Source organism: Penaeus japonicus, unplaced genomic scaffold (genome assembly GCF_977035675.1).
Source record: "Penaeus japonicus unplaced genomic scaffold, GWHDUDI00000001_assembly GWHDUDI00000040, whole genome shotgun sequence".
In the NCBI taxonomy this organism is placed as follows: Eukaryota; Metazoa; Arthropoda; class Malacostraca; order Decapoda; family Penaeidae; genus Penaeus; species Penaeus japonicus.
In genome coordinates, this window is record NW_028234442.1 from 3605239 (window position 1) to 3620238 (window position 15000).

Here is a 15000-nt window from a genome sequence, read left to right on the forward strand (position 1 = left end):
CGCCCACTATCGGTATCATCCATCCCTTGCCGTTCACTTGCCACCGCGTCGAAGCTCTTATCGCCCCCTCCCCCTCCCTCTCCTCCTCCTCCTCCCTCTGTCCCCAAGGCCACTCAGCTGAGCAGGAGCCGGCAGGTGGCTGACTCAAGGGACGGGAAGGGTCGGGTCGGGCGTTAGGGGCGCCCCTCGTAAACCTGTCATGGGCAACTTGCTTCCTTTCCTTCTCTCTCCTCCCTATCCCCAATCATTTGTTCATCTGTTCCTTTCTTTATTATCTTGTTTGTTTGTTTGCTTGTTTTTTTTGCTTGCTATCTCCCCTGCCCGTTAACCTGCTGCATTGCTCCCACCCTCCCTTCCTCTCCCCTGCTTGATGGCTTGTCTGCTCGCACCATCACCTACATCTCCCACCTTGATTCCTTTCATTCTATGCCCTTCCTGCTCTTCCATCCTCACATCTTCCTTCCCACTCCCACACCTGAGGAAAGACCGACGCCCTTTTAAAGGGGTTCTATAACACAGCCGAGACCGGGCGGGGCGAGGGAACCGAGGGGAAACTGCCCTTGTCAAAAGTTTGAGCATTTACAAATAATTCCACTCTAGAATGGGTAATAAATTTCATCTGCACTGCTTATAAACAAGGGTCGATCTTGCGAAACTGGCCATGTTTCAAAACCAACAGGCTTAGCATCTCTGGATGTCGACAGCGATGGAATTGGAGGCAAGAGACTGGTCCTCTCATCTTCGGGGAAAACCTTCAATGAAGCACGTACGTTAACACATGTACACACGCGCACGCGCAAACGCACACACAAACACACACATGCCCATCTACACACGTGCACGCACATACAAATATACGCACACACGTACACGTACACGTACACACGTATTTAGATACAAACACGTACGTGTACAAACGCACGCAAGCGACCACACGCACGGATACACACACGCACGCACGCGAACACACGGACGCACGAACGCGAACATACGTACGTGTAAAAGCACACGGACGCACGAACGCGAACACACGGACGTGCACACACACGCACGAACGCGAACACACGTACGTGCACACACACCACGCACGAACGCGAACACACGTACGACACACGCACGAACGCGAACACACGTACGTACACACACGCACGAACGAATGAACGCGAACACACGTACGTGTAAACACACGCACGCATACAAACGAACACACGTAACGCAGACGCAACGTGAACACACGTAGTACACACAGACACACAGAACGAAACGCGAACCACGTACACATACGCACGACAGACAGACACACGTACACACACGCACGCAATAACGCGAACACACGTACGTACACACACGCACGCACGAACGAACGCGAACACACGTACGTACACACGTACACAAACACACACGAGCACACGAGTAGATGCAGACGCAGATACACACAAGCACACAGACACAGACAGATAGAGAGACAGTCACACACAAACAGACAGACAGAGACACAGTCACACACAAACAGACAGACAGAGACACAGTCACACACAGACAGACAGACACGACACAGACAGACACGACACGACACAGACACACAGACACGACACGACACGACACAGACAGACAGACAGACACGACACAGACAGACAGACAGACAGACACGACACAGACAGACAGACAGACAGACACGACACAGACACACAGACAGACACGACACAGACACACACAGAGACACGACACAGACACACACAGAGACACGACACAGACACACAGACAGACAGACAGACAGAGACACAGATACACAGACAGACAGACAGACAGAGACACAGATACACAGACAGACAGACAGACAGAGACACAGATACACAGACAGACAGACAGACAGAGACACAGATACACAGACAGACAGACAGACAGAGACACAGATACACAGACACAGACAGACAGAGACAGATAGACAGATAGACAGACAGACAGAGACACAGATACACAGACAGACAGACACACAGAGACAGAGACATAGACAGACAGACAGACAGACACAGACAGACAGACTGAGACAGAGACAGACAGACAGAGACACAGACAGACAGACAGAGACACAGACAGACAGACAGACAGAGACACAGACAGACAGACAGACACAGATACACAGACAGACAGACAGACAGAGACACAGATACACAGACAGACAGACAGACAGAGACACAGATACACAGACAGACAGACAGACAGAGACACAGATACACAGACAGACAGACAGACAGAGACAGATAGACAGAGACACAGACAGACAGACAGAGACACAGACAGACAGACAGACAGACAGAGACACAGACAGACAGACAGACAGAGACACAGACAGACAGACAGAGACACAGACAGACAGACAGAGACACAGACAGACAGACAGAGACACAGACAGACAGACAGAGACACAGACAGACAGACTGAGACAGAGACACAGACAGACAGACTGAGACAGAGACACAGACAGACAGACTGAGACAGAGACACAGACAGACAGACTGAGACAGAGACACAGACAGACAGACTGAGACAGAGACACAGACAGACAGACAGAGACACAGACAGAGACACAGACAGACAGACAGAGACACAGACAGACAGACAGACAGAGACACAGACAGACAGACAGACAGACAGAGACGACACAGACAGATAGACAGACAGACAGAGACGACACAGACAGATAGATAGACAGACAGACACGACACAGACAGATAGATAGACAGACACAGACAGATAGATAGACAGACAGACAGACAGACACGACACAGGCAGATAGATAGACAGACAGACACGACACAGACAGATAGATAGACAGACAGACACGACACAGGCAGATAGATAGACAGACAGACACGACACAGGCAGATAGATAGACAGACAGACACGACACAGGCAGATAGATAGACAGACACGACACAGACAGATAGACAGACAGACACGACACAGACAGATACAGACAGACAGACACGACACAGACAGATACAGACAGACAGACACGACACAAAACGGTTGACTGAACTGTATAAAAGCAGCGAAGTGAGTAAACTTCCTGTCTTGACTTGCTTTCGCCTCCCCAGCAGATGAAAAAATCTAGATGAAACCTGCCCAGCTCCTTGCAAACAAAATCTTGCAACTTGTAACTTCTGTCACAGGAATTCGGACAGACAGGCACAATCACACACACAAAACTATAAATCTGATTAAAATACGTTCGTTCACCTTTGAACGGTGAAAGGTTTGTACGCGTATACAACCCCAGGCACATTCAAACACCACACACGCACAAGTACGTCAACCCACGCACGTCAGGTTGGTACGCCTGCTTCGTGTCCCCTATCCCCTTCTCTAGCAATAACAGGCTTAGCAACACATGCTCTTGGTTCGTCAATCAACTCTTGTACTTTAAGATCATTAAAGGCGAGATTGCAACACAACTTCAACCACTACGAACAGATTCATTTCATTATATCTTTGAAGATAAGTTTAATGTCTATGCGGTTATAAAATGAAAATAGCAATTTTTGTATTAACTTAGCACAAAACGTCCCTATCATAGGATTGTGGCAAGAGGAATCCTTAAACGTTTAGCAAAAACGTTTAGGTTTACACAGTTCCAAGATTAGAAGGAACATCACTACTATTCTCTCCCTCTCCCCTTTTCCCCTCTCTCCCTCCCTCTTCTCTGTTTTCTTCTCGTTTTTCGTTCTCTTTCGTTTCTTTTTCTTCTCAAACGAACGCTACAAAAATCTCAACTTTCATTATATTTCTTACTTTACTTTAGTTCATTTTATCATGACATATAATATTTTTAAGTAATACACCAATACTACCAGGAACCAACTTCTAAAAGTCAATAATAAGAAGACATGCGAGTTATTTAAAGGGACAAAGTCACAAAGACAAGCATATAACCGGAGAGGTTAGTCGAGGAAATTTAATATGAAAGGAAAGACCGCCAGGGGAACATGGTCTTTTTTCTCGGAGGGTTTTCTCGATACAACCACACCCCTTTAAAGGAAGTCAAATGAATTTCTTGGATCTTTAATATACTTTACAGTATGCATTGATAGGCGGAGCACCTGAGTAATATTTAGTAGGGGGAGTTTCGTTAAATAATAATAAAAATAAAAACGCAATGTTTACTTTGGTTCATGATATTTAACTTCTAACAGTTACTGTAGTTAAATAATGAAAAATATCTATCTCGAAAATGGACAATTATCCACACGCTAACTGACTGCATAGTAATCAATCATATGAATGCAAGATTGTAACCGTGCTCGCAGAGTAAACAAATAAGGAAATTACTTTCTATGTTCTAAAAATGACTGGATTTAGAAGACATTCTTAAAAAGATACAACAAACGAGTATGTAGTGTTAATTTGCAAGCAGTTTTGGTACATACAAACTTTACACAACCACATACTATAAATAACTGAAATGGCAACTATTGCCGGTGGATGAAAATATATTGATGCTCTAGCCTCTTTCCCACCAGACATTACACATCGTTCTTGTGCCCTTCTCTTTGCAATAATTATTGATTTCCCTGCAGGGCGAGAGCTGGCACAGGCCGTCGCTCGGATAAACCTCCGGACTCTTGTCGCTTCAACACAGAGCCGTCGGTTCTGCCTCTTACCTTTTAACTTTCTCGCCTGAATCAACGTCATGGCCCACCAAACAATGTAGACAACGAAAGACGGAAATGCACTCTCGGTACTTACCGTCGAACTACAGAAGAAAAATTCAAAAGAAGATGACAAAGACGAAATTCCCCTCAAGACCCAGCGTCGCCTCCTCCAGCCCGGCCGCAAGCTGGAGATTCTCGTCCAATTTCGTCTTGCGCACAGAAGCCAGCGCCGGCGGTGCACCTTTCGATTGTAGAGAGTTTTTAACGCATCTCTTTTAGTACTGTCTCTTTACCCTAATGTGTATGATAATGTATCGGCAATTACCAAACGCGATTTGATTCTCATGCTATAACTCTCCCATGTGTAGTAAAAGCATCATCTGTAAATAAGCCGGTGTAGCCAAGGGAGGCGTTCGCAAAAGGTGCACCGCCCAAGCAGTACGAAGTGGGCAGCGGCGACCAAGTTCTCCTGTCTGAGCTCGGGGACGGGTCGCGCTGGACTTACGCTGCTGACGCCTCTTTCACACAACAAATTCTCCACCATGACTTCCACGCTTGTCAATGTGGCCAAGGCTGCCCTGGCTTCGGTGCCCAAACAAGCCAAAATTGCTGTCCCCACGGTCCTCAGCCAGCGATCCTGTAAGTGCCACTCGTAGATTCGTGATTTTTGCCTCTTTTTATCTTGAACTTTGCTCTCTGAAAGCTGCGAAATGTAGTTATCGTTTAGTTACTAGTTGGGAGGGAGGGAAATATACCAGCAAGGAGGTTGATAGCTGACGCCTGTAAATACTAGTGTGAATATAATTGCATGTTAGCAATATATGTGCATTTCGGACTGTCATTCACTTTATTATTTACAATGAAAAGTTTAAAGTGCCTTGGGGTGCCAACACTCAGTCGGTAATTCTTGCAGTTAAGGAACGCTTTCAATATAACATTAAGCAGGGTTATACTGTTTAGGAATATGAGAATTATTTTGAAATGTATAAGCCGAAATTTGTTCTTTACTGTATTTTAATGAGCTTGCCATAAATTAAACCTGTCATGCACACTTGTGATCAAACTACATTCCAAATTTATACTAAATGACTGATATTTATGAATGAGTTTACGATTGTTTATAGACTGCATTCGGATATGCATAATTAAATGCTTCTAGTGCACCCTATTATGCTTAATTATTTCCCATGGCAACAATCTAACACCATATGTCTAGTTCCGGTGTATTTTGAGTGTAAAGTGTAAAGCCAAGTCATATTTCATTCTGAAACTCATGGTGCAGTGTGTATACGTGACTGGGAGAGCTGCGTGTGCGTACGTATGTATGTTGCTTTGCACAACCCCCCCTCCCCTTCCTCCCTCCCTCCCTCCCTTCCCCAGCTACTCTGCCTCTTCCCTCCTTTGGCCACGCGCCATTAGGAACCTTCTTCCACTATTCTATCCCCTCTTCTCCTACTAGTATTACTATTATACTTCCTCCTCCTTTACCGTTACCCCTACTCCCCATATCCATCAGAGTTTCTGACTTTTCTTTTCGTCTTTTCCTGTTCTTCAATTCTTGGAGCACTCTATTCCCTCCCACGTTCTTTTTTTTTTTCTCTCTCCTCTCTCTCGGAGCTTAGTATATCATGCAGTGATTTGTGTGATCAGCAAGTTTTCCATGTTCGTTTAATTATTTCTCATTGGTTCATTGGCATGTTCTTGCCCCGAGGGACGAGCCGGCCTTTGAAACTTCGCTCTCTCTCTCTCTCTCTCTCTCTCTTTCTCTCCCTGTTGCATGTGGTAGACAGTGATTACTTTATTATCTTGTTCCTTGTTTCCAAGAATTTCTCTGCTTGGAAGACGGAACGAGAGCTAATGCACGTCAGAGATCGGTGACTTCCTCTTCTCTTCGGAATGGATTTGCAGATGTGAGAGACGTAGGGAAGTGGCGTGGGGTATTGAGGGGGGTGGGGGTGGAGACGCCATGCAGGTTACAGTGAGCGAAAACAAAGCACTTTTTTCACGCGGCTGCATGGGACAGTCATTTGGAATCGGGTGTAGGTAGTCGATATAAAAAAAAATCGGTTTATATTTAAGTAAATAATGAAATTAAATGGACAAAGGATTCATGATTTAAAGTAGGCTTACATTGTCGGAAACCGGCTCGGTCACAATCCAAACAGGCATTTCAGAGAGTAAAACGTGTGCTTGTTGTAGTCTAGTGTGCTTAAGCTTGCACCTTTTGCAACTCATGACAGTGCATTATGTTCGCTTATATCCTGCCGGTTGATTGGATTAAATAAATTCGTGCTTTAAAACAAATGGCATTAAAGTATTCCGTGATATTATGTTCCCTTCTATTTTGTTTCTTGTTTACCCTGGATAGACTGAAGAAATGTCCAACTTGATCACCCAGTTAGGGTACTTTTACACTAACGCATCGGTTGGCACGCCTGAGTAGGATGGCAGACGGTACCCAGCTTGATGTTTACTGTTGTGTAATGCTGCTAGATCAAGATAGGGAAGCCGGGAGGTTGTAGTGTAGAGGATACACATTCAAACCTTTTAAACCGCTTTTTGTGCGTTATGATTATAGTAATTACAAGATGCGTATACTCTGGATGAACAAGGCAGTTCTGTGTTTTTGAAAGAGTTTTACGTCTTGCCCATAAATCTACGTTTTGATTTAATGAATCTGATTGTATACACTCTCCTTTCCCACTGTTTAACGCAGAAATATATATCTAATTGGGAACAAGCCTGCCCCCTTGTACGGCAGCTGTTGCTAGGTGATGTCGAATTTCGGGCCGTCCCTGTAGGAACCGGGTGTTTGGGGGGGGGGGGGGGACAGGCGATAGGCCTATCTGAGCGTGCCCTTTAAGTTTGACACGTGTATACTTTCCCAGTTAATGGAAGGGGGAAAATCCTTGTCGATTTTTAAAAAAAGGCTACGGAAATGTGTAGTTGAAAAGTTGTTCACTTGACTGAGGCAGCATCAGCAATAACTTGACCGGGGAGATGGGGAGGGTGAAAAGGATGGGGACTTTGCCCAGTTGGCCACGGCGGCACAGGCAAGGGATAAAGTTCGAAATAGATTAGTAGTGCTGCTCCTACAGACGTTGTCTTTTCTTTATCGCTCTACGCTACCAATTAGGTTTTTTATTATCTTTCTGCCCCAGATTGGAGTGAAGATTTAGTAGTTTCCGATTATTTTGTTTACATAAATACGCGCACATACGCACGCACACCACATACCCATACTGTGTATGAGTGTGTACGCCTGCGTCTGCAAGTATTAAAGTTTTGAAAACGCAAAAGGTAATTACGCTGATATTAAAATGGTTTAATTACATTTTCGCCCGCCGCCTGCATTAAAAAAAAAATCCTTTTACTACTGTACGGAGATGCCCTCGTTCACATGTGACGAGCGATAACGACTGATAGCTCTACAGCCTTGAGAGATCACAAACACTTGAACCGATATTTACTGGAAATTACCGATTTCAGGTTTCATTCATAGACTCGATTTTTTGTTTCTCTCCCCCCCCCCCCCTCTCTCTCTCTCTCTCTCTCTCTCCCTCTCTCTCTCCCTCTCTCTCTCTCTCTCTCCCTCTCTCTCTCTCTCTCTCTCTCCCTCTCTCCTCCTCTCTCTCCTCTCTTCCTGCTCTTTCTCTCTCTCCTGCTCTCTTCCTCTCTCTCTCTCTCTCTCTCTCTCTCTCTCCCTCTCTCTCCCTCTCTCTCCCTCTCCCTCCCTCTCCCTCAGGTTCAGAAACTCGAGTCATAACCCCCTCTTCATTACGGTATATACTTTTTTAAGGCCTTTTTAATACTTTTTTTTCTATGTGAGCTTATCATGGTCTGTTATCAACCATGTGGGGAATCTCTCTTTTTTTCTTTCGGTTTCTTTTCCCTCTACCTTCATGATTACCATACCGCCATGTAAGGTTGCCCGATTTGAAATACCGGTAATTAAATGAACAATCTCACTAGCCTTAGATTGGCAGGGTGTGTTTGTTAACTGGAACTTTGTAGCAAAGAACTACTTATAAGCCTGTTAGATAAAGTGGAAGGTGGGGGGGGGGGGTAGTTTTGGTGAGCCGGTGAAGAGTAAGGGTTGAATTGAACTTTATTATCATGGCTCTTGGCACCTGACTTTGGCACCTGCGTTTGCTTGTGACAGTTGCTTTCGTCCCTAGAATATCTTATTTTGGGTGTGCTTGCACTGGTTATTCCCATATCACTGCCTGCGGGTAAGGGGTTGATCTCGGGTGCTCTTGTAGTTGCGAGGACTCGATGTTTATTTGGAGGTCTGAATGTTGCATGATTTCTTTTGCACTTTAACGAAGGGAGTTCAGTGTGTATATATATGTAAATGTGTTGTTAGTATATTTTTTCTTCACAATATATTGCGTATAATGTATTACACATTATTATTACTTTGAATTGTTCATACAGGTAAATTCTTAACTAAGCAGATGTCTGTCGCTATGATTACTTGGCAAGTTTCGTTGGCACGGGTCGAAAAGCAGTTTAGATATAAATATTGTTGCGCTTTCGGTGTTTCGCCAAGGGCAGTCCCATGACCCATACCTTTTTACGGAAACACGTGGTTACTGTTTGTAAACAGTAGAATCACTCCTACAGGAAAAACTACGATAACTACTTTTTCTTGTCTTTATTAATAATACTCGTTAGTTTCTTTGATTGTAACTTATCATTATTAATCCTCATATTATTTTTTATTTTAACTATACCAGTTTTGAAGGTTGTGGTACTCTGGACGCGGATGAAAAATTTAGCGTAGCAGGATTTCTCCCCACCAAGGACGATGCGTATTGATTTCCTTTGCGAAGCTTCCGTGCTATATTTAGATATCGATATTGCATGCAACACCCAATCGGAGGAAAAGGTTTACGGCGAAGTATGTCCATGTTAACCATCATTTTGTCGTTGATAAGCTAGCCGACTTCAAACGAGGACGTACAACCAATTTAAGGAACAATCCGACAGACCTACCCCTTTAAGACACCCAGCTCGTGTGTTTTGGCGAGAGCGCATCCTCGACTGTCCTTCGGTGATCCTTGTTTTGATGGGATTAATGTGGACCTCTTTTTAATAGCACATTTAAAGTTGATATTGTTTAAGACAGTTCTGTTAGTACCAGTTCGTGGCGTTTAGCAATCATGGATGGCCTCGGGAGTTATTTTGGTTATCTCTAAGTCATAAATTAAGTTTTAAGTTACTAATATTAGAAGAAAAAAAATGACACGTGTCAAATACAGCAACTCGTGTGTACTTGCCAAGCCGACTCGAGGGAAAAAGTGACGAGCGGTCGTTACCGTTTGTAATATTTTTATATTTATACCGAAGGGGTGTATACTCTGGAGAGACGCCAGTAGCCATGACGCAGGGAAATGTTCTTGACGTCACTGAGGCTATGGCTACTGTCAAGAACCCTCATAAGATATTTGTGATGCGAGATATCTGTGGATTTTTTTTGGAGTGGATGGAGTACCAAGCGTCTTTTTGACGTAAGGCGGCCAGGCCAGGCGGGCCACTAGATTTTCTGGTTGGTGGCGTTGCGCTGCTTAGTCTTAGCATCGGAGAGAAACTGCTCAGAGCACTCGACCGCCACGCCTTTCACCGCATGAACAATTTTTGCACGTTGTTGCAAACATACGCAACATAGTTTTATTTCCAGACCTACAGGTTTATGTATATCGCGATTGTATATCCAATGCAGAGAAAGCACTACGTAGTTTTAGACGAGCGAGACAATCCATGACCTTCACCACTTTATTAATGAACACCTCCTTAAGCACAGAATTCACATCTGACGACGGTACTTATTAAACTACTACTGTATTAGGAAAAATGGCCAACCCTACACCTTGCACGTAATTGACCGGTATTAGGACTCCAAGCAGGCTGAGAGACGACGACCTGTCATTGTCTTGAGTGTCTGGCTGGTTGGGAAACGCTTATTAGTAGTAATGCAGGTTATTGGGATGATGGATACTTAGGCCATATTCGGAGGGCGGATGTCGCAATAGGTATGACAAGATGTGCAATGTAGGCCTAAATTTTCGTGTGGAACTTGTGGATGTATCCCTTTGTGTTGAAGCGAGTGTTGTTACCTGGCCATCTGTTGCCTATTAGTCTTTTTGAACCTAATTTCATGTGGATCAGGAGCAATTTTTCATGAGTTGAAATAGTGTGTTGTACTTGCCGTTTGTTACATGCAATAACACCGTGAAACGTGTCCAGAATCACAAGACGCAAAATGATTAACGATCACTCCCCCTGGACGCCACCAGCGGGGTTACCGGGGAGAGGTCATTCGGTACGCGGTCGCTGGGACTATTGAGGGAAGAAAAAGAAACCGGGTTACCGGCTGACGCGAAACCTTACCTCTAAAGGAGGCTGGGCTGGGCTGGCACGTGTTTGGGGGGGTGGGACTCCCGTGTCAGTACTGTCAAAGTAATCAACCATCGTCTTTAAAATACCGCTTAGTCATGTTAACGTCAGTTTTTTTCACATTTGTTGGTAGGTGACTCGTAATGGTAAAGGAATATTATTGGCTTTTCTTTATTGATTGTTGAGCGCAAGGCGTAGGGAAGAGCCAAGAGGAGATGATACACACATACAGATATAAATTTTAAGTGGGTTGTGGTTACCTTTAACTGATGGCAAACCGGCTCTTCGTGATGAGGGATAGGGAGATGTCACGGCATGAATCTTATTGATTTCGAGACTTTTTTCTTTTTTTGTGAAACGCGGGAGGGATTAGCCATGCAAGTTGTTTATCTCGCAACAAACGTTTTGAAACCAGCATCATTGTGGCTGGTATAAATGTAATTGGCTGTTCTTATTATAATGACTGCGTGATAATTGTTTTGATGCAGCATCCTCCGTACTATATATGCGAGTGTCGTAAACCGGCGCCGTGTCAGGGTTGGTAGGCCTGTCTGGCTCCAGCTGATTGTGTTGCCGCCGAGAAAAGGAATTGTCATGTTTATCAGTAGGGAATGTATTTTCGGGCAGTTCTGTCGGCAAGTTTTAACATAGATATGCTCTTCTTATAGGATTAATTCTCGCGTTATCGGGGTTTTCTTTTGAGTTAGTCAGAGGTTTGTTTTAATCTTTCCACATTTAGTCTTCGAATAAATAACCATGTAATGCCAGGCACCGCGAGTTTTGCATCATCCTAAGTCATGCAAGCAGCCGGCTTTTCACGGGTAGTATTTAGCTCGTGTGATCATCCCTGCAGTAATTGGGCGCGGTGGTGCAACGGCAACTGGCCGGCTACCAGAGTTATTGCCAACTCCGACCTTGGCATTGGTTGGCACGAACGCCTGTCCCACCCTCTCTCTCTCTCTCCCTCCCTCCCTCCTTCTCTCTAACGCTTTACCTGTTGCTGATTCGGACTATGTTATGGGAATGTACCTTTATATTTTACCCCCCCCCCCCACACACACACACACACTTCTTCTCCCTCTACCTCGGATAAATAAATGGATTTGCATTACATCTGATCTCCCCCAACAGATTCTGCCGACAAGCGCATCGAGGTGGTGAACCCTGTGGTTGAACTTGATGGCGATGAGATGACCCGAATCATCTGGGAGAAGATCAAGGACTCCCTCATCTTCCCCTACCTCAAGGTTAGGCATTGCGTGGGATTTGATTATTATCCTTTCAGTTATCCTTTTCTTGTCTCCCTTTCTTCCATTCAATATTATCTTTGGTTACCATTCCTCCTTTTAATAAGTGTCACCAATTGATCTGACCTTTTTATAACCCTTCAGATCGACTGCAAGTACTATGACCTGGGTCTCCCCTACCGTGATCAAACTGATGACCAGGTCACCATTGATTCTGCCTATGCCATTAAGAAGTACAATGTTGGAATCAAGTGTGCCACCATTACTCCTGATGAGCAGCGAGTGGAAGGTAAGTTGTGGTGGGAATTTTTAGAGATATAGTATGACATGTTGGAATACAGGCCATTTTATGATTTATATTATATTTTAACACTACTTATGATAGACTTAGATTTTTACACTCTTGCACACACTTATGAGTGTTCAACTCTTACAAAATGATCCTCCCAATTATTTGCTTACAGTACTGTAAATTTCTTAAATTCCAGTTTTCAGGAAAACTCAAAAGATGATTCTAAAACCCTCTTAATATCTTGCAAATTGACTTTTGTTATCGCAGAATTCAAGTTGAAAAAGATGTGGCTGAGTCCCAACGGTACCATCCGTAACATCTTGGGTGGCACCGTGTTCCGTGAACCCATCCTCTGCCAGACCATTCCTCGCCTAGTACCCGGCTGGACTCAGAGTATCATCATTGGCAGACACGCCCACGGAGACCAGTACAAGGCCACTGATGTTGTCATTCCCGGAAACGGAACTGTAAGTTGCACTTTGAACTTGTAGACTTCATTTAAAGTGAAAGGCCCTTTTGAAATGTACAGCTTGCTGGTTAATAGCAGTGGATAATTTCTTAAATGGAGGAGTATTGAAGATTTGAATCAATAATAGGCATTAAGCCTAATTTAAGATTTGTAATTTAGGCTCCTAAATAGAAAGAGCCAGATATATTTTAAAATCTCCATTATTACTCTTGGGGTCTGTTTTGGAATATACTAAATGCGCCTTTTTTGACAGGTGGAGATGGTCTACACCCCTGAGGGAGGGCAGGCACAGAGAATGAAGGTCTTCGACTTCAAGAATGGTGGCGGTGTTACCATGGCCATGTACAACACTGACGAGTCTATCCGTTCCTTCGCTCACTCTTCCTTCCAGGTACAAAGTGAAAGCATAACTTGCTATTTGTTTTTGAATAATGTGTAGTGCTTTTGTGGTAGCAGAAAGATCAAAGTAATGCTTATTTTTAATCCTGTCCCACTAGGTTGCTCTGGCCAAGGGCTGGCCGCTGTACATGTCCACCAAAAACACTATTCTCAAGCGCTATGACGGTCGCTTCAAGGACATCTTCGAGGAGATTTATGAGGCCGAATACAAGGTTTGTATTAATGTTCCTAGTTTAGCTTAAAAAATCTGGTCTTGCAGCATTGTCCCAAGAGAGGACTGCCTGAATATTAAACTTGGCTACTGAAACATAATACATGTTAAATTATGGTTATTGTTGCTTTGCAGAAAGATTATGATGCCAAGGGTATCTGGTATGAGCACCGCCTCATTGATGACATGGTTGCTCAAGCACTGAAGTCTAGTGGTGGTTTTGTATGGGCTTGCAAGAACTACGATGGTGATGTCCAGTCTGATGTTGTTGCTCAGGGTTATGGTAAGTTTACAACAGCGAGGTTATTGATGGTTTGATATAGTGAAGGCTTGCTACAGGAGCTGTTGAGGATCTGTGATAGAGTACAGTAAAGGAAGTGCTTCACACAAGCTAGATTTAAGAAGTTATGGGGTTAGGGGAGAAGGCCATTGGCTGAAATATGTAAATGGATGGGACTTGCATGATGGGTACTAATAAGGAAACCACTTTTGACAGCCTCTAATTTTCCACAGGTTCACTGGGTCTCATGACCTCTGTCCTCATGTGCCCCGATGGCAAGACCATCGAGTCTGAGGCTGCTCATGGAACCGTCACCAGACATTATCGCGAGCACCAGAAGGGCAACAATACCTCAACCAACCCTGTTGCTTCCATTTTTGCTTGGACTCGAGGCCTTGAACATCGTGCCAAGCTTGATGGTACCCCTGAGCTTGCAAGGTGGGCTACTGTTACCTTTTTCTTTTTTTTTTTCTTGTGTGGAAGGAGGAATTCAGAAAAATCGGTGATACTACTGTCAGTGATGCCAATGAGTCATTGAGGTGGCCTAACATGTACAGATGGTAACATGTTGATAACCCATTTTATTGGAAGAAGCTTTGGGTTTACTTGAATGTTATATTTTGAAGCTAAATTCATTAATTGTACCATTTCTGCAATGCCATATTACTTCATGTTAGCAGGATAGTAATGGATTACCTTTCCACCTCCTAGGTTTGCCCAGGCCCTTGAGCAGGCTTGTGTTGATACCGTTGATGCTGGGCACATGACCAAGGATCTTGCCGGTTGCATCCATGGCATCAGGAACGTGAAGGAAGGCATGTACCTCTACACCAACGACTTCTTGGAGGCCATCCGTGAGAACCTCGCCAAGAAGATGGCCGCCTAATCCTATTGCTCCATCAGTTGCCTCGTGTTAGCAGCTCCCTTACGTCTGTCCTACCATAGCAATATGAATGAAGACCCTAGGCTTTTTTTTTTTCTTTGTAGCATGAGACTTTTGACAATGATCCTCTTCGTACAAATCTATGTAGGACGCAGTAAGAACATGTTG

At 44.2% G+C, this 15000-nt stretch overlaps 2 protein-coding genes across 2 annotated transcripts in view; one reads left to right on the forward strand and one right to left on the reverse strand.

Annotated features, from left to right (window-relative positions):
- The window catches only part of LOC122253885 (NAD(P) transhydrogenase, mitochondrial), a 17091-nt gene extending 12203 nt beyond the window's left edge, over nucleotides 1-4888 (reverse strand). The window contains exon 1 of the mRNA XM_043017290.2: nucleotides 4747-4888. The gene's annotated coding sequence lies outside the window, so the exon portion shown is untranslated. The remainder of the gene's footprint in view (nucleotides 1-4746) is intronic.
- LOC122253886 (isocitrate dehydrogenase [NADP], mitochondrial) overlaps nucleotides 4578-15000 on the forward strand; it is an 11194-nt gene continuing 771 nt past the window's right edge. The window contains exons 1-9 of the mRNA XM_043017291.2: nucleotides 4578-5291; nucleotides 12183-12298; nucleotides 12443-12587; nucleotides 12858-13057; nucleotides 13313-13450; nucleotides 13557-13670; nucleotides 13805-13952; nucleotides 14183-14387; nucleotides 14661-15000. The exon at nucleotides 14661-15000 is cut by the window's right edge and continues 771 nt beyond it. Of these exons, the coding sequence (XP_042873225.1) occupies nucleotides 5195-5291; nucleotides 12183-12298; nucleotides 12443-12587; nucleotides 12858-13057; nucleotides 13313-13450; nucleotides 13557-13670; nucleotides 13805-13952; nucleotides 14183-14387; nucleotides 14661-14835 (1338 nt within the window). The 5' untranslated portion in view covers nucleotides 4578-5194 and the 3' untranslated portion in view covers nucleotides 14836-15000. The remainder of the gene's footprint in view (nucleotides 5292-12182; nucleotides 12299-12442; nucleotides 12588-12857; nucleotides 13058-13312; nucleotides 13451-13556; nucleotides 13671-13804; nucleotides 13953-14182; nucleotides 14388-14660) is intronic.